The sequence below is a fragment of the Pipistrellus hanaki genome (assembly GCF_964339955.1).
Source record: "Pipistrellus hanaki genome assembly, chromosome: 21".
Classification (NCBI taxonomy): Eukaryota; Metazoa; Chordata; class Mammalia; order Chiroptera; family Vespertilionidae; genus Pipistrellus; species Pipistrellus hanaki.
Genome location: NC_140523.1, coordinates 266567 through 287276, shown reverse-complemented (window position 1 = coordinate 287276; position 20710 = coordinate 266567). Strand labels below are relative to the sequence as shown.

The 20710-nt window shown below is 49.6% G+C and overlaps 1 protein-coding gene across 1 annotated transcript; it reads left to right on the top strand.

The window, feature by feature from the left end:
* Window positions 1-6802: 6802 nt before the first annotated feature.
* On the top strand, window positions 6803-17475 carry MKRN3 (makorin ring finger protein 3). The gene is made up of 3 exons (XM_084869348.1): window positions 6803-8525; window positions 11835-15664; window positions 15860-17475. Exons 1-2 carry the CDS (start codon window positions 6907-6909, stop codon window positions 11887-11889), a joined length of 1674 nt encoding a protein of 557 aa, XP_084725474.1. The 5' UTR covers window positions 6803-6906; the 3' UTR covers window positions 11890-15664; window positions 15860-17475.
* The last annotated feature ends 3235 nt before the right edge of the window (window positions 17476-20710 follow it).

The window sequence follows — 20710 nt, the reverse complement described above, 5'->3', positions numbered from 1 at the left end:
TTAATAATTTCGGCAGCTTGGCTAAAGGGACTCCATTTTATATCATTTCCTATCTTCCATCTTCCCTCAACAGGGGTTAAAGTAAGGGGATTTCATTTTTAAAAAAATATATTTTATTGATTTTTTACAGAGAGGAAGGGAGAGTGATAGAGAGTTATAGAAGCATCGATGAGAGAGAATCACTAATCAGATGCCTCCTGCACACTACCTACTGGGGATGTGCCTGCAACCAAAGTGCATGCACTTGACCAGAATCGAACCTGAGACCTTTCAGTCCGCAAGCCGACGCTCTATCCACTGAGCCACACCAGTTAGGGCACAAAATAAGGGGATTTCAGGTATTAAAGAGGCAATTGCACTTGTACAACTAGCATCACCCGCTGGAGCCAGGACCAGCCACCAGGTGGAGCCAGAGCCTAGCCAGAGCCCAGCCAGAGCCCAGCCAGCGCCCAGCCAGCGCCCAGCCAGCCGAGGCACCGGAAGGGCTGCTCCCGGGGCATTGTGGGAAATGTAGTCCCGGCAGCCCGGGTCCTAGGCTTCTCCGATCCGGTCTCCCTTTCACGGTCCCGGGAAGTCAAACCGATCGTGCTCCGAAGGTGGCTTGTGCCCAGCGGTGCTCCGAGCGGGCCTGGGGCTTAGGTCCCGCGGGCGCCCAAGGGAGAGGGTCGGGGCAGGGCGGCGAGATGGGGGTGCGGACCCCCCTCCGGAAGCCCCCTCCCCGGCGTGCTGAGCTGGCGCCGAGCAGAGCAGAGAGCGCATGCGCCCAGCCCCGGCCTCTCCAACAACTAACCCTTTGTGCTCCCAGCCGGGAACCCTTCCGTTTCCCCCAGCGCCGCCGAAGTTCCCAATCGCCCTCTGCAAACACCATGCCACCAGGGAGGAGGTGGGCCCTGGCCGGCGTGGCTCAGGGGAGAAGAGCGTCGGCCTGCGGACTGAAGGGTCCTGGGTTCGATTCCCGTCAAGGGCACACACATGCCCAGGTTGCAGGCTCCATCCCCAGCGTGGGGTGTGCAGGGGGCAAGCCGATCCATGATTCTCTCTCCTCATGGATGTATCTATCCCTCTCTTCGTCTTCCTCCCTTTCTAAAATCAATATTTTATTTATTTATTTATTTATTTATTTATTTATTTATTTATTTTAAAAAAGGGAGGACAGAGTGAGTAGAGCATGAAATGGGCTGGGGTCCAGGAAGGCGAACTGAGTGGACTGAGAACTTCCTGGAGGAGAATCCAGGAAGGAGAACTTCCGGCCAATCGGGAAGCTTTCTCAGGAAGCCGGGTGTCTGCAGCCCAGCTCCGGAGCTCATTTCAGAATCACAGGCGTCAGACTCCTTCCTTACCTTGCGAGGAGGGGCTGTCACGGGCGCACTGGCTGAGGAGTCTCCATTCATCAATCAGCCAGGAGTGGATGCAGGCTCCCCAGGTGTCCCGGGTTTCGAGGGCTGGAGGGTCCAAGGATGATGAATAGGATCCTGAGTTGTTGCAGGCACCTGAGCAGTTAAAGACAAAAGTCATTCATGGCACTTGTTAAGGACAGCAGGACCCTTTTACGAAAAAGGGTATTGTAATTTTTTTTTAATATATTGATTTTTTACAGAGAGGAAGGGAGAGAAAGATAGAGAGCTAGAAACATCGATGAGAGAGAAATATCAACCAGCTGCCTCCTGCACACTCCGCACTGGGGATGTGCCCGCAACCAAGGTACATGCCCTTGACCAGAATCGAACCTGGGACCTTTCAGTCTGCAGGCTGACGCTCTATCCACTGAGCCACACCAGTTTTGGCTGTAATGGGTTTTAAAAAGCATGTTTTTATTGCCCGGCCAGTGTGGCTCAGGGGTTGAGCATTGACCCACGAACCAGGAGATCACGGTTCAATTCCTGGTCAGGGCACATCCCAACCCCAGTAGGGAGCATGCAGGAGGCAGTCGATCCATGATTCTCTCTCATCATGGATGTTTCTATCTCTCTCTCTCCCTCTCCTTCTTCTCTGAAATCAGTAAAAAAAATATATATATATTTTTAGCCCTGGACGGTTTGGCTCAGTGGATAGTGTGTCAGCCTGCGAATTGAAAGGTCCCAGGTTCAATTCTGGACAAGGGCAAGCATCTTGGTTGCAGGCACACCCCCAGAAGGAGGTGTGCAGGAGGCAGCTGATTGACGTTTCTCTCTCATCGATGTCTCTAACTTTCTATCCCTCTCCCTTCCTCTGTAAAAATAAAATAAAATAAATCAATAAAAAAATATTTTTAAAAAATCTGTAGCTATGTTCCTGTCACGTGCAGACAGCCAAAAATGAAGATTCACATGACAGTGACTTCAGTCTCAGTATTCTAGGGATGATTAAAAAAACCCAAAAACCCACAAAACAAAACAAAACAAAAAACAAGAAACCTTTATGGAGAACTCAGAGTCTCCCTTGTAACCAGTGCGATCATTTTACAAGGATTCTCTCATTTAGCTCTCACCGCAAACTTGTGGGCTAACCACTCATTATTACCACTGTATTATTATTTTCCAGATGAGGTAAAAGAGTGTGATCGAATTGCCCGAGGTGAATTCCTGGATTCAGGATTCGAACCCCTGATGTCTGATTCTAGATCCTTGCTTTTAATCCCCCCCCCCTCCCACCAACTCCACTCCCCAGCACCCAAACGCTGGGCCTGAAGCAGCAGCGTGTGCTGGAGGAACCTGCTGTGAGACCAGGTGTGTTCTTACAACAGACTGGCAGCTGTCCGAGGGGAGGGGGCCGGGGGCCGAGTGAGAAGGGGTAAAGGGATTAAGCAGAGAATAAAAGATGCGGGGACACAGACAACAGCGTGGTGACTGCCTGAGGGAAGGGGGTGTGTGTGTGTGGTAGGTAGAAGGGGGTAAAGGGGGGGGTGGTACATGGCAATGGAAGGAGGCTTGACTGGGGGTGGAGAGCACAAAGTACAATATACAGATGATGTATTATAGACTATTCGCCTGAAGCCCGTAGTTTTCTTAACCAATGCCACCCCGATAAATTCAATTAAAATACATCAATAGATATCAACTATTATCTACTGCCCTGGCAGATGGTAGCTGTTTCCTAGGATAAAATGCTATTCAGTTCTGAGTTTCTTTTTCTTTTCTTTTCTTTTTTTTTTTAAGCAGGGGCCGTGTGGGGCTCAGCTGTCTGGAATAAAAGACGAGGGAGGCAAGGAGGGGCCCTTTGATTCTTTCCGGTCTGTCCTCACAGCCCACGTCTGAACTGGTCTCCTGCCTCTCTGGCTTTTGTTATGCTTTGTGGACAGGGTCTCACCCCTGCATTGCTGTACCCCCTCCCTCCCACCCCCGCCACCCACACATTGTCACTCCGCTCGCTGGTGATGGGGAGGGGGGGCGGTGCTTAGCACAGCCTGCTCAAGTGGAACGTCAGGACCAGCCGGGAGACCGGAGTGTGTACACGAGGCTGTCTCGGACAAGTCTCGGCCCACGGATGCCCCTCGGCGCTTTGGGGGAGACAAGGAGAATCAACTGAACCAAGTAAGTAGATAAATGGCCAGATGTGTATTCTCAGGGACTGCGAGAACAATATCAGGGCTCAGAAAAAAAACACAAATATACCGAGACAGGAAAATGGACTATGACAGAGAAAAATTATTTGAGAATCGTGGTTTGCTTGGGATTGGGGAAATATTTGCTTATTTCTCTCCAGGTGCATACCCAGTTACTCCACTGACCCAATCTCGTATAAATACTATTTATCATCAGGAGATACCGTCTTAGTTTCTGATGGTGCGTAGGAAACTTTGTCCCTATAAAACAAGATGATACAGCTCACTGTGAGGTGCTAGGACATGAACGTGAGCAGGAGGCACACAGGAGGAAATGTGGAAGCAAACAGCACCCCCCACCCCCCAATGCCAGCAGCATAGCCTTGGCCAGTTTACGAAACTGTCCTGATCCCTCCTTTGGAGGAAGTAAAATGGTGAAATACTGCCTGCAACCTCACTGTCTAGTATAATAGCTACTAGCCCTATGTGGCTACTTAAATTAATTCTAAAAATTTAAAACTACAAATTCAGGTCCTAAATTATTCTAGCTACATCTCAAACGTTCAAGAGCCACATGGGGTTAGTAACCATTGCACGGGACAACACATATGTACAATTACCATAGAACTTCTATTGGATGGTGCTGTTTATAAAAAAATAAAAAAAAAAAGATGGATCGAAGATAATTTAAACGGTGCTGGGAACAAAGCACTATTAAAACAAATAACATGCCCTAACTGGTTTGGCTCAGTGGTCTGCGGATTGAAGGGTCCCGGGTTCGATTCTAGTCAAGGGCATGTACCTTGGCTTCGGACATGTCCCGAGTGGGGAGGGGTGTGTGTGGGAGGCAGCTGACCGATGTTTCTAACTCTCTATCCCTCTCCCTTCCTCTCTGTAAAAAAAAAAAATCAATAAAATATATTTTTAAAAGAACAACAACAAATAACACGTTTATAGTCAGGACTCTGAGTTTTGTGAATCTGTGCAAAGCCTGGAATATACGAGTGAGCCTGGTATGTATGCTCCAAGTCTTTTTCCTGTGAAACTCTCAGGGACTGTCAAAGACAAAGCCATTAACAAATACATTTAGCAGAGGTGAGAGTCCGACTTCGGGAGAGAATAAATTCCTAGGTTCCTAGATTCGTGGTGGGAAAGCCCGCCATGAGCAAAAATGACTTCAAGTTCCACAATGTGAGTTAGCTAATTCCTAAGATGGTTAGCTTTTAATACTGTAAATGCTGTGAATTTTAAGTGTTTTCCTGTCATTGACTGTAATATCACAATAGCAGGAAATACGCCTAATCTTGTACAGTGAGCTTCTATCTGATGTCCTTGCTAAATGTGCTTATTAAATCCAACAGATTTATCAGTTATTCTCTATTTTATTTGCTGTCTCCTAGTAATAATTCTTTTTCAATTCTAACATTTTTTTTTTTTTTTTGCTTTGCCTTTTTGTACTGGCAAGAACTTGCAATAATAAATATAGACCATTATGCCTTTCTATTTTTTTTTTCCTGAAAGCTTTCATTTAAAGAATTGTTCTTAATTACAGAATTCCTTATGCAACAGACCGACATGTATGTTTCTTATTTCTGATCCTGTCATTCTGATCCTGTGTTTCTAGAAATATGACCATGTCATATGGATTTTTTAATTTAATATGCTAATCTCCTTCCTGAAATTCTTGCCCGGCCCTAAAATCAAAATCATTATTTTAATGCATTATTAAAGTAGTGAGTGATACTATTTTAAAAATATCTGATCTTGGTTATTTGTGCCCCTATTCATATATTTTCCCAATAAACCTCACCAGAAATTTACCAGTTTCAATAATCACTTCAAATAATAACAACAATAATAATAGTAATAATTTTAAAGGATTTTTGTTTGATTCAGCCCTTTCTTTCATTAATTTCTTTATTATTTGCTTTGATCTGATTTACATGATACATCACTTTAAAATATAAATTCAGGATATAAAAATTCCCTCTCAGAAACTTATTTTAGCAAACAACATCTAATCACATATAAAACGATGATAACAGCTTAACACATTTATTCTTGGAAAAATGGTAAGTTAAATCTTAAAAACAAAACACACCAAACATCTATCAGTGCAAATAATCGCATTAAGAGCAAGCACGGTCAGATCTCACAAAAAGACGAGTCAGAAAAATGACCCGATAACATTCAGGATTGCATTCACGATCAGCCCCCCCTTAGCCCAGCAGGACTCTAAACTATTTTTTAACTCCGTGAATAAAACACATCTGCAAAAAAATGACAAAGAGCTCCCAGGTGGCGATTAGAAAGCACGGCTCTGAGCAGATGGCAGAGACAAGTGCTGTGAAAGGCTGTGTCCCAGCACAAAGCAGCGTTTTCTCGGGGAAAGAAAGCAGCGAAACAAAGGAGCCCCCCTCCCCAGAACCCCGCGACTGACACCCGCAAAAGAAAACCAAAGAGGGGGGTGGAGGGGGGAAAGGGGGGTGCACGCCGGGGCCGGGGGCGCTCCTGACGCCAGCAGCGGGGCTGCGCGAGCTCTGCGAGCCACGTCTGCAGTCCGCGCACGGCGCGGGGGGCGGCCAGCCCGAACCCCCCATAAACTCGGGGCCCTCTCCCCCCGAAAGGCGGGCTCCGATCCCAGGCGCCGGAGCATCCCCGACGCCAGCCCCCGAGGACCCCCAGCATACACACAGCAGAGCCGATCTTGCAAACAGAGCAAAAAGAGGCAAAGCTTTTATCCGCGACAAAAATAAACAAAAGAATCAAAGAATCCGATTGCAATTAAAAAGCATCGACACCCTAGGAAGAGAACAGTCATTAAAATTCACCTGCGCGAGATGCTCGGACACTACCAGGCGAACTTTTCAACGTGGGGGGGCGGGGCGCGCGGGAAACGAGGGTTATGGGTTTTTATGATTAAAAAAAAAAAAAAAAAGCCACATGCATACAGTGCGTCTGCGTGAACGGCGCGACAGGAAAAAAAAAAAAAAATCAAAACCTCATCGGCGGCGGCGGCGATCGCATCCTCTGGCCGCGCGCGCACCCCGCTGCAGAGCCTGGGGGGGCGCGGGGGCGGGAACCCCAGCTGCCCGGAACAAAGGCGGCGCGAGGCTTTGTTCCCAGGCCGGGATCTTTTACACACCGCGCGGCCTCGCGGACTCGTTAGGAGACAGCCGGTGTCCACACCGGAAGTGTCCGACGCGCCGGCCAGGCTGGGAGGGGGCCGGAACCAATAGTAACCGGAAGTGGGGGTGGTCGGAAGGAAAAAAAGGCGCACCTTCCCGTCTGGAGCGCTGTGGCGGCTCCTCGGCCTCCGGGCTTCGAACCCTCGCCCAGGGGCCACCGGACACGTCTTGGCACCGTTTCAGGGGGCAGGAGGTGCAATGGAAGAGGCTGCAGCTCCCTCGGAGCCCCACGAAGCCGCCGGGGACGCAACAGATGCCCCGGAGGCCGAGGAGGCGGCGGCTGGGCCCAGCTACCGCACGCACCCCGTCTTCCGGCGTGTGGAGCCTGGAGGCCCGCCCGCCGTCGGCACGTCACGCCTGCGATTGGCCTACGCCTCCGTGGGCGGGGCCAGGCCCCGGGAAGGCCCTGGACCAAGTTGGCTGCAGAACCAGCGGCGCCCAGGCCCCTGGGCCAACCAAGTCGTCTGCAGGTATTTCCGCCATGGGATGTGCAAGGAGGGGGAGAGCTGCCGCTACTCCCACGACCCCCGGGGCCCCGAGGAGGCCGGGGAGGGCCGCGGGGCGTCGCCGCCGCCGCCTCAGGCTCCGGAGGAGGAGCTAGGCCTCGGCGCGTTTGCGGCTGCGCAGTACGATCCGGAGGGCCAGCCGCCGGAAGTGGCGTGGGCCTCCTCCCCGCCGGCCTCCGGGGGCGCCCCGCCTGGGATTTGCTGGGTCACTGACAGGGGCCCCTTGGAAACCGAGACTGACGATTCGGAGCTCGGAGCTGTGGGGGGAGCAGGTGCGCCAGGCTGGGCGGCCGGTGCGCAAGGAGGATGGGAGGCCGGTGCGCAAGGCTGGGAGGCCGGCGACGAAGGCTCTGACGCCGGTGCCCACGGCTGGGCAGCTGGTGCCCACGGCTGGGAATCCGGTGCCCACGGCTCTGAGGCCGGTGCGCAAGGCTGGGTGGCCGGTGCGCAAGGCTGGGCGGCCAGTGCCCAAGGAGGATGGGCAGCCGGTGCTCACGGCTCTGAAGCAGGTGCCCAAGGCTGGGAATCCGGTGCCCAAGGCTCTGAGGCCGGTGCGCAAGGCTGGGTGGCCGGTGCCCAAGGAGGGTGGGCAGCCGGTGCTCACGGCTCTGAAGCAGGTGCCCAAGGCTGGGCAGCTGGCGCCCAAGGCTGGGCAGCTGGTGCTGAAGGCCCTGAAGCCGGTGCCCACGGCTGGGCGAACGCCGCCGAATTCGTCCCCGGGCAGCCGTACTGGGGCCGCGAGGTGTTCCCCGCCCCCGAGGCTCCCCGGCCCTGGTGGCAGAACTTGGCGATGGAAAGGGGGCTCGATGCCGTGGCGGGCCGGGGGCCGCGCCGGCTCTGCAGCGATGCCGCCATGGGGCAGTGCTACCGCGGGCCGAGCTGCGCCTACCTCCACGGCGACCTGTGCGAGCTGTGCGGGCGGCTGGCGCTGCACCCCGAGGACCCCGCGCACAGGGCGGACCACCTGCGGGCCTGCATGGAGCGCCATGAGCAGGACATGGAGCTGTCCTTCGACGTGCAGCGCAGCTCCGACAAGGTGTGCGGCATCTGCATGGAGGTGGTCTACGAGAAGGCCTTCGAGAGCGACCGCCGCTTTGGCATCCTCTCCAACTGCAACCACACCTACTGCCTGCGCTGCATCCGCCGCTGGCGCAACGCCCGCGAGTTCCGGAGCCGCGTGATCAAGTCCTGCCCGCAGTGCCGGGTCTCCTCGCGCCTCGTCGTCCCCAGCAAGTACTGGGTGGAGGAGCCGGCGGCCAAGCAGGAGCTGATCCGGCAGTACAAGGAGGCCATGCGCACCAAGACCTGCAGGTATTTTGCCGTCGTCAGGGATTACTGCCCGTTCGGCGACAACTGTTTTTACAAGCATGCGGAGCCCGAGGGCCAGGCAGAGCAAGTGGTGGTGGAGGAGCAGGTGGCGCAGGCGCAAGCGCAAGAGCAGGCCCAGGTCCAGGCCCAGGAGCAGGCCCAGGCCCAGGCCCAGGCCCAGGCTGAGGAGCAGGAGCAGGCCCAGGAGCAGGCCCAGGCCGAGGAGCAGGAGCAGGTGCAGGCCCAGGAGGAGGAGCAGGAGGAGGAGCCTGATCCTGAGCCTGAGAGGCAGGGTTCTGGGGCCTCGAGCAACCAAGAGTTGGAGCCTAAGCAGGTGGGAGAGGTCAGCATGCCCTTTCAGTCCGCCGTCAGCGAGAGCTTGTCATGCTTTGGCTGGTCAGTCTGTGGTCGTGTCAGTGTTCCTATTCACTGGGAGAGAATGAGCCTCTCTCTCTCTCTTTTTTTTTCTTTTTCTTTTTTTTTGTATTTTTCTTTATTTTTGGGTGTTTTTTGTTGTTATTGTTGTTCAAAGAACCCGTGGGGAGGTACTTGGTTGGGGAGGCGGGAAAGAGTTTGCAACTTGACTCTGTGGCATGTGGTGTAGTGTGTTCACCGCTTCTGTGCTGCCGCTCTCCCATCCGCTGTTGCCTGTGTGACTCTGCCCGTCGATAGGCCCATCGCCATGTGCCAGCAGCCATGGACAGCCATCTCTACGGGTCACTCATCCGTGTTCTCGCCCATCCCCATTGCTCCCCCTCCCCCCCAACCCTCTGGCGTGTGGTGGTGCCTCCGCTCCTCCCCCCTGTCTCCCAGAATAACACAAAGTCTTTCAATGTTATCGCTGTTGTTTTTCTTGGTGTGTGGTGGTGTTGTTTTTATTTTTCATTTTTTTATTTTTCTGGTGCAATGCCTCTTGAACTGTCAGTTTTATGGCTTATTTTTGTCACCTCTGTTTCCAACAGGACTGACTCAGTTCTAGGCTAGTCTTTGCAGGACTTGCACTCATTGTGAAGGCCCTGGAGACTAAATGGGACAGGGTGAAGGGAGAAGTCCTAACTGAACTGAGGACCCTTGTGCTGCTACAGCCTTAAGAGAGCCGGACCCATCCGGGGGGCCCTGGGCAGCTGCTCCCTCGTCTTCGCTGTTTACATGTTGTGTTTTTTCCCCCTCCTTCCCCCCCGATACAAGTGCCCTTTCTTACCTGTGGTGACCTTGTGGTTTTCTTGTGAACCAGGTATCTATGTTTACATGTTCTCATCCTGCTTAACTTGATGTGAAAAAAGTATTTCTACTTGGAAGTTGTGTGCTGTGTAGAAGTGAGTATCCAAGTGATGTGTTGGAGCCCTAGCTGGTCTGGCTCCGTGGATAGAGCAATTGGCCCACGACCCGAACCCCAAAGGGTCCCGGGTGTGAACTCCGGTCAAGGGCATGCACCTCGGTTGCAGACCTGATCCCGGCCTTGGTCCGGGCGAGTGCAGGAGGCAACCAGTCGATGTCTCTCTCTCTCTCTCTCTCTCTCTCTCTCTCTCTCTCTCTCTCTCTCTCTATCATTGATGTTTCTCTCCCCCACCCCCTTTCTCCTCTCTCTTTCTCTCCCCTTCCTTCCCACCCTCTCTAAAAATCAATGGGAAAATGTACTTGTGTGAGGTTGAACAACAAAAAAAAGTTATTTATGTGAAGACGTGTCTATAAAAGATTTATGGTGTCATGTTTGTGTGGTAAAGTAAATATTGAACTGGAAGCTGAAGGCCACAGGCCAACAGAAGTTTCGCTGTTGTGTGTGAGCGTGAGGTGGTGAATAATTCTTGTGTTCCTTCCACAGGCGTCAGTGGTTATAGCATCTGTTGAAAGAGGCTTATTCAGACGGATCTGGCCAACTAGGGCACAGGTCTGAAAGGACTTGCTAAATAAGTTGTTGGTTGTTCTCGTGGTGGCTTTACTAGCTCGCTCTGCTGTGACCAATAAAGAAACGTGTGTGTACAACCATCTCATTTTCCCTTATTGCAGCACAACCCTGGACACGGCTCTTTGTATTCCGTATTTTGTGTTATTTCTAGACATTCCGCATGTGGGGCCTTTGACAGAAGGCCTTTTTCAGCATGTCACTGAAAAGCTTTTAAAAGAGCAAATAGAAAAAAAAAATTGAAACCAATTTTTTTAATTGAAACCAGTCAGAATACAAGATTGGAAAGGCAAAAAAAAAAAAAAAAAAAAATTGAAATCTAGAAATGAACAGAAACAAATTAAATTCAACAGTGATGTCAAAAGTTTAGCACACAAATACCCCATTATTAGATTGCATGAACATGCTTTAGAGACGAAAAGCCACAGTTTTACAGCCTTGATTATAACGAAAGTGAAACTCTGTGCTGTTCAAAAGACACGGCTGAAATGTGAGAATACAGAAACATTTAAAGCGATAGGATGAAAAAAAAAAATCAATCCAGCAGGGAGGCTGAGACTTCTTATCAGCAAAATGTGTATGAAGGACAAAAGCATCCCTGGAGGTAGACACGGATGGCAGAACAATTCAGTTAAAATTGGCCAGGACGACAAAACCATCCCAACTCTGTAGTCATTTAATAACCCAGCATCAGACGCACAAATAAATAATGGATAGGAACAGAAAAATTACCGTGTTTGAGTGAACACGTTTTAAAAGTCTTTTCAGTAACAGATAAGGAGAGAACAGCACGGGCTAATCATGGAGTGGCCCTGCATGAAGTGCTGTCTGACTTAGTGGTGAATGCTCCCCACTGGGCTGATGTGACTGAAAATACGCTGGGGGCTCCAAGTCGCAGGATGTTCGCCATCTAACGTATTTGCTGAATTTCTGCCACGTACTTGGCACTCAACAAAGCATGAGTTCCGTCCCCAGAACCCCCCCCCTCTTCACCCCTTCCTGTGGTTTTTCTCCTCATACTGATGAGTCCGAGTAAAGGGGCGAAATTGCTTGCTCTGTTCACTGTGGCCTGTGGGTGCACATGTCCCACAGGCGCTCAGTGTATTTCCAGGTCACAGACAGTGTGATGCCCACCTACGTGGCCCAGGGCAGGCGGAGCATGTGACTGTGGCTACCGGAAGCACACCTGCAGCCTCTGAAGTGTGGATGGAGTGCCAGGCGGGATACAGAGGGCCACACGTACACGCCCGGGGAGCATGGGGGTCCTGGGGCTTTCTCCGTGGGCTGCCATATGCGCTATTCCACCCCTCAGCCTCTCCCCAGTGATGTGACGCCCATAACTTAGCGTTCAGCCTGTTTTCCCTGCAACCCTTGCCATAGCCCTTCCCTCTTGATCCCTTCTTATCCAGAGAATCCCCCAATGGGAGCCCCTGGTTGCCTGGCTGTCACCGGCATGCAGGGTGAGCGGTTCGGCGTGAAATCTAAGCATGTGCCCACCCCCAAGGGACACTCACAAGACTGAGATGACGCCAAAGGCTTGGTGAGCGTCGAGTGGTGACCAAGCCATCAGAGGGTTTTTTTTTAAACAACCCGGAAAGCTCAGAGAACTTGTTCTAATGTACGCTACCAGGTGTTGTGAAATGTTATGTGTTTTAATTTTTTATTTCCATAGATTCTTGCACCAGATAACAATCATGAAATGCAGGGGCTGGAGATGGGGGGTGGTAGAGGAACCTGGGTTAGTAGAAGATAAAATGTTCAGGCAACAGGATCCCGACTCAGCTTCTCCCCAGCGGTGCACTCAGGGGCATGCTAGTTCCATCGTTTGCACTCAGTTTTGTTCGTGTGGGAAATGGGTGGAACAGCACGTGCTCTGCAGGGGTGCTGTGGGGAGCAAGTGTAATTAGGCAAGGAGCGTGAATCCCGTGGTATTTTTTAAAGCGGCTGTTCTAAAAGTGGGACTTGGGTATGATTGTGGACCTGATCAGAGCAGACTCAAGAATTGGCAGTCCACTAAGTTTTTTTCTCTTTTCTTTTTGGGAACCTTTGGAACTGGAATTAATATAATATTATTATTTTATTACTAGACGCCCGATGCATGAAGATTCATGCAAGCTTCCCACCCCGGGTCGCTGGGCACCTGTGTATGCAAATTAACCTGCCATCTTTGTTGGGTTAATTTGCATACTCCTGATTGGCGAGTGGGCATCACAAAGGCGTGGTCCATTTGCATCTTTCTCTTTTATTAGTGTAGATTACTTTTGTAGAAAGGGGGCTCTTTCCCTTTTGGTCACAATTTCAAAGAGGCCCACAAAATTCCCCCCCCCCAGCAAAAGCCCATCCACGTAACACATCCATCCAGGCTATTCTGTTCCTGAAAATATACTACACAACAAAGATGTTTTCTTTGGGATGGATGCCTACATAAGTCGAATAGGAAATAAGATGATGCCGAAACCCGTTTGGGTCAGTGGATAGAGCACCGGCCTGCGGACTGAAAAGTCCCAGGTCCGATTCCGGTCAAGGGCATCTACCTTGGTTGTGGGCACATCCCCAGTAGGGGGTGTGCAAGAGGCAGCTGATCGGTGCTTCTCTCTTATTGATGTTTCTAGCTCTCTATCCCTCTCCCTTCCTCTCTGTAAAACATCAATAAAATATATTTAAAAATTTGTTCTTTAAAAATAAATACGAACACAATATGCATTGCCCAGAAAGACCAATCACGTAATAAAATAAGCATCCAAGTCTGTAAAATTTAAAGACACAACACAAGCGCGTGCGCGCGCACACACACACACACACACACACACACACACGCATGATCAGAAACAAGATTAAAGCAAACACTAGTGGGTTAGGAAACGGGAATGTAGATAGCTGCTTCTTTGAAAAAAAAATCAATGAACAGATCACGTAATAAGGGGAAAGCACAGCTGTCTGTGAGGAAGACACGTGTACAACTTCCGACTGCCTCCCCCCACCCCTCCGGCAACAGCTCTGAACGTTCACACAGAAGCAGGACGTGGCCGCGCCTGGTGGTCCAATGCCTCTGAGACGGGTGCCCGGAACTTGGTTCCAAGCCCCCAGCACTCATCGCCGGAAGCGGGACAGCACGGACGGCCCCAGCGAGCATGGCGCTCAGGGAAATGAGCCGGTCAGAGAAAGAACACGTGGACCACCCGGGCTCACTCCTCTGTGGAATCTAGTGAGCAGAATGAGCTAGCAAGCAACGTGGAGACAGCCCCATGCACACAGAACAGACTGATGGCTGGCTGTCAGAGGGGGAGAGCGATGGGGGCTGGGTGAGGAGGGTGAAGGGATCCAGTCAACGAGAAAAAAAGAGAAATCATAGGCACAGACAACAGTGAGGTGGTTACTGAGGAAAGGGGGGAGAGAGGAGACGGTAAAAGGAAGATAAATGGTGAGGAAAGGGGACTTGACTTGGATGGTAAGAACACAGGACGAAATAGAGATTAGGTACTGTGGAACTGCATTCCTGAAGCCTGTGTAATGTTATTAACCCATGTCACCCCCCACCCCACATGAAAAAAAAAATGAATAAAAGCCTTCAGCCAAAACCGGTTTGGCTCAGTGGATAGAGTGTCGGCCTGCGGACTGAAAAGTCCCAGTTTCGATTCTGGTCAAGGGCATATATCTTGGTTGTGGGCACATCCCCAGTAGGGGGTGTGCAAGAGGCAGCTGGTCGATGATTCTCTCTTATCGATGTTTCTAACTCTCTATCTCTCTCCCTTCCTCTCTATAAAAAAATCAATAAAATATATTTTAAAAATAAAAAAATAAATAAATAAAATAAAATAAACGTGTCTCCCTTGATAGGTGAGCTCTTTAGCATTTGTTGTCATTAATAAAATAAAATAAAATAAAATAAAATAAAAACCTGCAGCATACCTTCAGGAATGTGAACTGTCTATTGTTAGCGGGCCCACAGCAACGAGCTTCCATGACTCCTGTCTCTGCCTCCCACACTCAGACCCACCCGTGTCATTTTATTTGGGGACATCTCCAAATTTTTCTCCCATCCCCTCTACCCACTTTTCTCATCTCCCACTCTCTGCCCCTGGAAACCACCATCCTATTGTCTGTTTCTGTGAGTTTGGTTTTTTTTTTTTTTTTTTTTTTTTTTGTGTGTGTGTGCTTGTGTGTTTTTTTTAGATTGCACATATACATGAGATCATACAGTGTTTGTCTTTAACTTCCTTCCCGTGGGCCAAGGCCTCCAGACCCATTCATGGCTTCACAAATAGCAGGATTTCCTCTCATTTTTCTTATGGCCTAATAATACTTCATTGTGGGACATAATTCATACCAAAGGATAGCCGGCACACGCTCACACCTGCCCTTCCACACCCGGGTGATCCGCTTTATGAAAAATGTTGCAAAAAAAAAAAAAAAAAAGTGAAAAATACACATTAGGAAAAACAAATCCAAATAAAAATATTGCTGCATTTTTATGCCTTTGAATAAGTCAAAGGGAAGTAAGGCTATTGGCTTGGATCAGGCCCAAACAAGCAGGTCCCTTCTCTTCACTGACAAGTGAAAATTATTCCGACAATCAATGCGTTGCCCACAAAAACAAAAATGAGACAGACAGACATTTCAAAGAGGGATGGGAAGTCTTCTCTCTGAGCAGGTGATAGGATATTGCACGTTGAACATCGAAAACTGCTCTAGCCTGTTTGGCTCAGTGAACAGAACGTTGGCCTATGGACTGAAGGGTCCCGGGTTCGAGTCCAGGTCAGAGGCACATACCTCGGTTTCAGGTTCCATCCCCAGCCCTGGTTGGGGCATGTGCAGGAGGCAGGCAATCAATGTGTCTCCCTCCCATCCATGCGTCTCTCTCTGTCTCTCCACCTCCCTTCCACTCTCTCTAAAAATCAATGGAAAAATATCCTCTGTGAGGTTTAATACCAACAACAACAACAAAAAGAAAATAGAAAAGTACCTGGAAAACTTCAAAAAGCAAAAACCAGCGAGGTACTAAGAAAATCCCATCTAAAATGACAATTACAGAGGAAATGGAGCGAAGACCCACTTTTCATGGGAACCCCAAAACAGATCGAGGCTGGTGGAATGCCATGGCTGAACCCCAGACCAGAACCCGGCGCCTTGAGGACTGCTTTATCTTCTGATTGTATCTCTAACAATTCCAGATCTCTCCGGGGTTAGAGATTGAGTGCTGGTATCTTTGTTTTTTCATCCTACAAATTCCTAAGCAGGGGTCCTCAAACTTTTTAAAGTGGGGGGCCAGATCACGGTCCCTCAGAGAGCTGGAGGGCCGGACTATATGAACTACTAATTCCTACTGTAACACCTCGGCTGCGCTCACTGCCCAAAAAACCTGGCGGGCAGGATCAGACTCCTGCGGGCCGCATGTGGCCCGCGGGCCGTAGTTTGAAGACCCCTGTAAGGGGAGGTGGTGGAGCCTCGCAAGGAGTAAAAGAAAGGAATAGATCAAAGGCCAAAGCCAAACTCCCTGTCCTCTGATGTGGAATTTCAGAGACGAGTCAGGACCCTTCCCGGAGCCATGAGGCAGGGGCTGGCGCTGAACCCTGAAACTGGCTTCTCCTAACAGTTTAAGGAACAATGACACCCATTCTTGCATCATTGTAAGGGACCGCGGTGCTGGTATCTTCCCTTCGGAGTTTCCACTAAATCTAAACGTCACTGCTTATGTGCAGCAGAAACTCCCCAACCTTGGAGCAGATAGATCTGTATTGGAAAAACAATTCCTTGAAAAATCAGTGGATGCCTGGCTGGCATGGCTCAGTGGCTGAGCATCAACCCACGAACCGGGAAGTCACCATTAGATACCCGGGTTGCCGGCTGGATCCCCGGTATGGGGTGTGCGAGAGGCACCTAATCAGTGGTTCTCTCTCATCCTTGGAGTTTCTATCTCTCCCTCTGGAATCATTAAAAAAATATTTTTAAATACTTACGTGGCATGTCAAAGGATCTAGAATACGTAAACATTTGGAAAGAAGGAATAGAGCATCACTGTGCTTGATCTCAAGGCTTTCTGTGTAGCTACAGTGATGAAGATGGTAGCATTGGTGGGTAGATACCTACATCACAGAGACAGACTGGTGAGCTCAGAAATAGCCCAAGTGCAGCCAGTGCGTGTTTGACGAAGTTGCAAAAGCACCGGGAGAAATAAATCTCCTACACTTGTGTACAGAATAAGCTCAGAATGGATTATGGATTTAAGTGTAAAGTACAGAAGCACTAAACAACAGCAACGACAAACCCTAAACTTTTAGAATAAAACTAGGAGAAAATCTTTAGGACTTCAGGTCTGATGGGAGATATTTAGCTATGAAATCAAAAGCATGATTAACACAAAGAAATAAATCCACACATTAAATGTCTTAAAATGGAAAACCGGTGCTGTGTGAAAGGCCCTTTTATGAGGAGGAAGAGCCACCTGCAAGCTTTCCCTGCCTCACGAAGACAGAAGTCCAGGTGAGAGAAATCCCAAGAACCAACACCATGAAATAAAAACACATCTCTTTAGAAAATGGGCAAAGAAGACAGACTTCTTACCAGCGAGAGGATAGCTAGTAGTGTTCTACCCATTCCTGGGGTTCACCCTTAGAACCTCCTGGAAGATTTGGCAGAAAGAAAGGGAGTCCAAGACCCTGGGCTCTCCAGGTAGATCTCGCGAGTCTTCATTTTCGTGGGGGTTCTACCCAGAGGGGCAGGCCTGTTGTACTCACCATTTCCTTTCTGTGCCCCTGCCATCTGGCCAACTGGGGACAAGAAAATAATCAAGAACGGGGGTGGGGGAGTCTCTTGCCAAAACCAGTTTGGCTCAGTGGATGGAGCGTCGGCCTGCAGATTCAAGGGTCCCAGATTCCATTCCGGTAAAGGGCATGTACCGTGGTTGCGGGCACATCCCCATTGGGGTGTGTGCAAGAGGCAGCTGATCGATGTCTCACTCTCATCTATGTTTCTAACTCTCTATCCCTCTCACCTTCCTCTCTGTAAAAAATCAATAAAATATATTTATTGATTAAAAAAAAAGAAAAGAGAAACACCTGACAATACATGAAAATTAGCAAAGATTAAAAAAGGAGGAGGAGGAGGAGGAGGAGGAGGAGGAGGAGGAGGAGGAGGAGGAGGAGAGGAAGGAGGAGGAGAAGAAGGGGGGGTCTCTAACCTTGAGACTTTTATGTGTGAATTCAAGGAGTTGCTAGAATTTCCCAGCAGAGGGCGCCGTAGCCTTTCAAGTCTCAGAGCTGCAGGCGCGCAATGGGCTGCAGCTGTGGGTGTGAAGGTAAATTAATAACAAGTGGACTGCATGCCCGGTAGAGGCCACAGAGACCCCGAAGAATGCCCCATCCATCACAGCTTCAACCATCAGTTCCCGTTTGCTGACAACATCATTGCCTTATATATGATTTTGACAAGTAACTGGCCTGTGTGTCTTTTAAAAAAATAATTTTTAATATCATTTTATTGGTTTCAGAGAAGGAGAGAGAAACACCAATGATGAGAATTATTGATCAGCTGCCTCTTGCAGACCCCACAATGGGATAAACCTGCAACCTGGGCACGTGCCCTGACCGGGAATCGAACCTGGGACCTCCCGGTCCGTAGGTCCAGGCTCAACTACTGAGCCGTGGCCGCCAGCACTGGCCCACACCTTGATTGCTCTCCGGAAACGTCACTTAGGGTAAAAATTGTCTCCCCAAATCGGATCATCCCTTTTAGAGAAATAGCCTGAGGTACACACTCCCTTCTAACTGAACATCCTACACAGCTTGTACCTGAACATCCTGGATTTGGCCACTTTGCGAAATATTTCGAAATTTCTCTTTCCCAGGAGTCGGACAGCATTGGGGGAAATGGCTTTTGTTGAGATGATGTTGTGGCTTTGATGGGAGTCTACTGGCCCCCACTTAAAAAAATTTTCAGGCCAGGCTGGTGTGGCTCAGTGGTTGGGTGTCAACCTATGAACCAGGAGGTCATGGTTTGATACCCAGTCAGGGCACATGCCTAGGTTTTGGGCTTGCTCCCCAGCATGGGGCGTGCAGGAAGCAGCCAGTCCATGATTCTCTCTCATCAGGGATGTTTTCTATCTCCCTCTCTGAAACCGATAAAAATATATTTAAAAAATATTTTTTCAGGCACATGTGGTCATGACTCCCATCCCGCCCAGAATGTCATCTAGTAGTAGAGCCAACGGCAAATTGTTTTCTGGGGAAGTCTTTTGTGTTTTCACCAGAATACTCATTGGACCAACTTGATATTAGTATGGCTCTATACGGGGGAGGGGGATGGACAGACATATTCTACTTAATATCTTAATGCCTTCCACTCTGATAAGCATGCTTTTGTGAAGAAACCTCTGCTCCCACAGAAGCTTATTTCCGTTTGCTGTAGCCCCATACGAGTCTCTGAGTAGAAGAGAATTCATATCTTTAAACGTCTTGAAGACGCAGTGGGCCGAGTTTATTTCAGGGAAGGTTGTAGCACTTTGCACATCCGTCCGTAGTGTCTAAGGATGCCCATTGCATGACTTTATGCATATCAGGTGTCCCAGAGGCTTTTATTTTATCCTGTGCCAATTTAATACATGAACACCGGAATACTGGTCTGACGTTTTTTGTCTTGAGATACGAGTGAGATGTAACAGTTTTCAGAGTTATTTCCTATTTATATTTCTTCTTTTTTTAAATTTTTGGTCATTTGATACTCCCCCCCCCCCCATTTGATTACAGGGACTTTATTCTTTCCTCCGTGTTATGATAAAATGCCTTGAGGTACGTTTATCGACACGTTACGTCTATCAACATGTTAGGATTGAGCTTCCGAATCAAAGGGATCTTGAGCTTATTCTTACCGCTTCTTACCGCATCTTTTTACATGTCCTCAGATGTTGTTTTCTGCCTCTGCTTTCCTAATATCATCCCTCTTTTCTTAAACTTCTCAGTGGAATAGCTGGCTTATTTGTTTGCCCTTAAACACTCATTATTATTGTAATTTGTCTCTCCTTACAATCGAATACAGAAAAGATCTCCCGTGAAGCGGTGGGAAGGCTGCGAGTCCCATAGTTTGGGGCTCAGCCACAACATTCCACCGGCCACTACACATTTTGGAGGGTTTCCATGAAAAGTGGGGCTTCCTTACATTTTCTTTTTCTTCTTCTTTTTAAATATACATTTCTATACAATGGTTGCTTTAGCTCAGTGGTGGGTAAACCCATGAGTCCACAGAGCCAAGTATCATCAGGACGACGATTGAAATTTCTTTGGAGAGCCACATTTTTTTTTTTAAACATAAACAACTTCTAACGCCACTTCTTCAAAATAGACTCGCCCAGGCCGTGGTATTTTTGTGGAAGAGCCACACTCAAGAGGCCATAGAGCCGCATGTGGCTCGAGAGCCATGGTTTGCCGACCACTGGTTTAGTGGGTTATACATTGCAAGTGTCCTGTGGTGCTACTTTCCGATGTTGATGAGAGAGAGAGAGAGAGAAACGTTGGTGAGAGATCAAAACAACCATCAGCTGCCTCCTTCACGCCCTTCCACGGCCCCCATTGGGGATCGAGCCCACAACCCAGGCAAGTGCCCTGACGGGGAGCCGCACTGGCCACCTTTCAGTGAGCATCTTGCTCAAGCCCCCCCGCCCGTGAGTAAACGATGTAGAGGAAACGAGAGAAACAACTATTTTTTTTTTTTGCAGAAATGGGAAAGACCAGAGCCAGCAAAGCCTCTTTGGGGGGTCCTTCTCAGCTGTGTCCCGTGGGCACCTGCTTTGAATGCCCGCCCAATCAAATACCTGATTGTTGCTTTGGGGGCAGAGGCGCTGTACGACTACTCCCTGACCCAGCACGTTTGCAAACACACACACACACACACACACACACACACACACACACACCACCTGCCCCCACATGTCAGGGCCCTCTGGTCACATGGACAACTTGCCAAAGACCCCCTGCAGCCCCTCGTCCCAGAAAGGGTGGAGAAGAGGTTTTTACCTTGTGCTACGACCTAAGAGGAAATGAGGAAGGTTTGGGCGGGAAAACTTTGGGCGAAGGTGGTGAAGCAAGTTTGATGGTGTTGGGGGTGGTGGTGGGAGGGGCCGGAAGTGGTGACGTAGTACACCCGGCAGCTGCCGGAGCGACAGAACCGGCGTCGGCCGCTAGGTGGCAGGCGAATTCCACCATCACCAAGGACCACCTGCCCGGGACTTCATCTTTACCTAGAGATGGGTTTGCGGGGGGTAGGTGGGTTCGGGTTGGGGGGTTTGGGCCCTTAT

Bases quoted from the DNA above. Each gene is read 5' to 3' on its own strand.
- MKRN3 (XM_084869348.1), top strand. From the start codon at position 6,907: ATGGAAGAGGCTGCAGCTCCCTCGGAGCCCCACGAAGCCGCCGGGGAC. The intron at 8,526-11,834 runs GTATTTTGCCGT...CTTCTTATCCAG, and splicing joins ATGCGCACCAAGACCTGCAG to AGAATCCCCCAATGGGAGCC.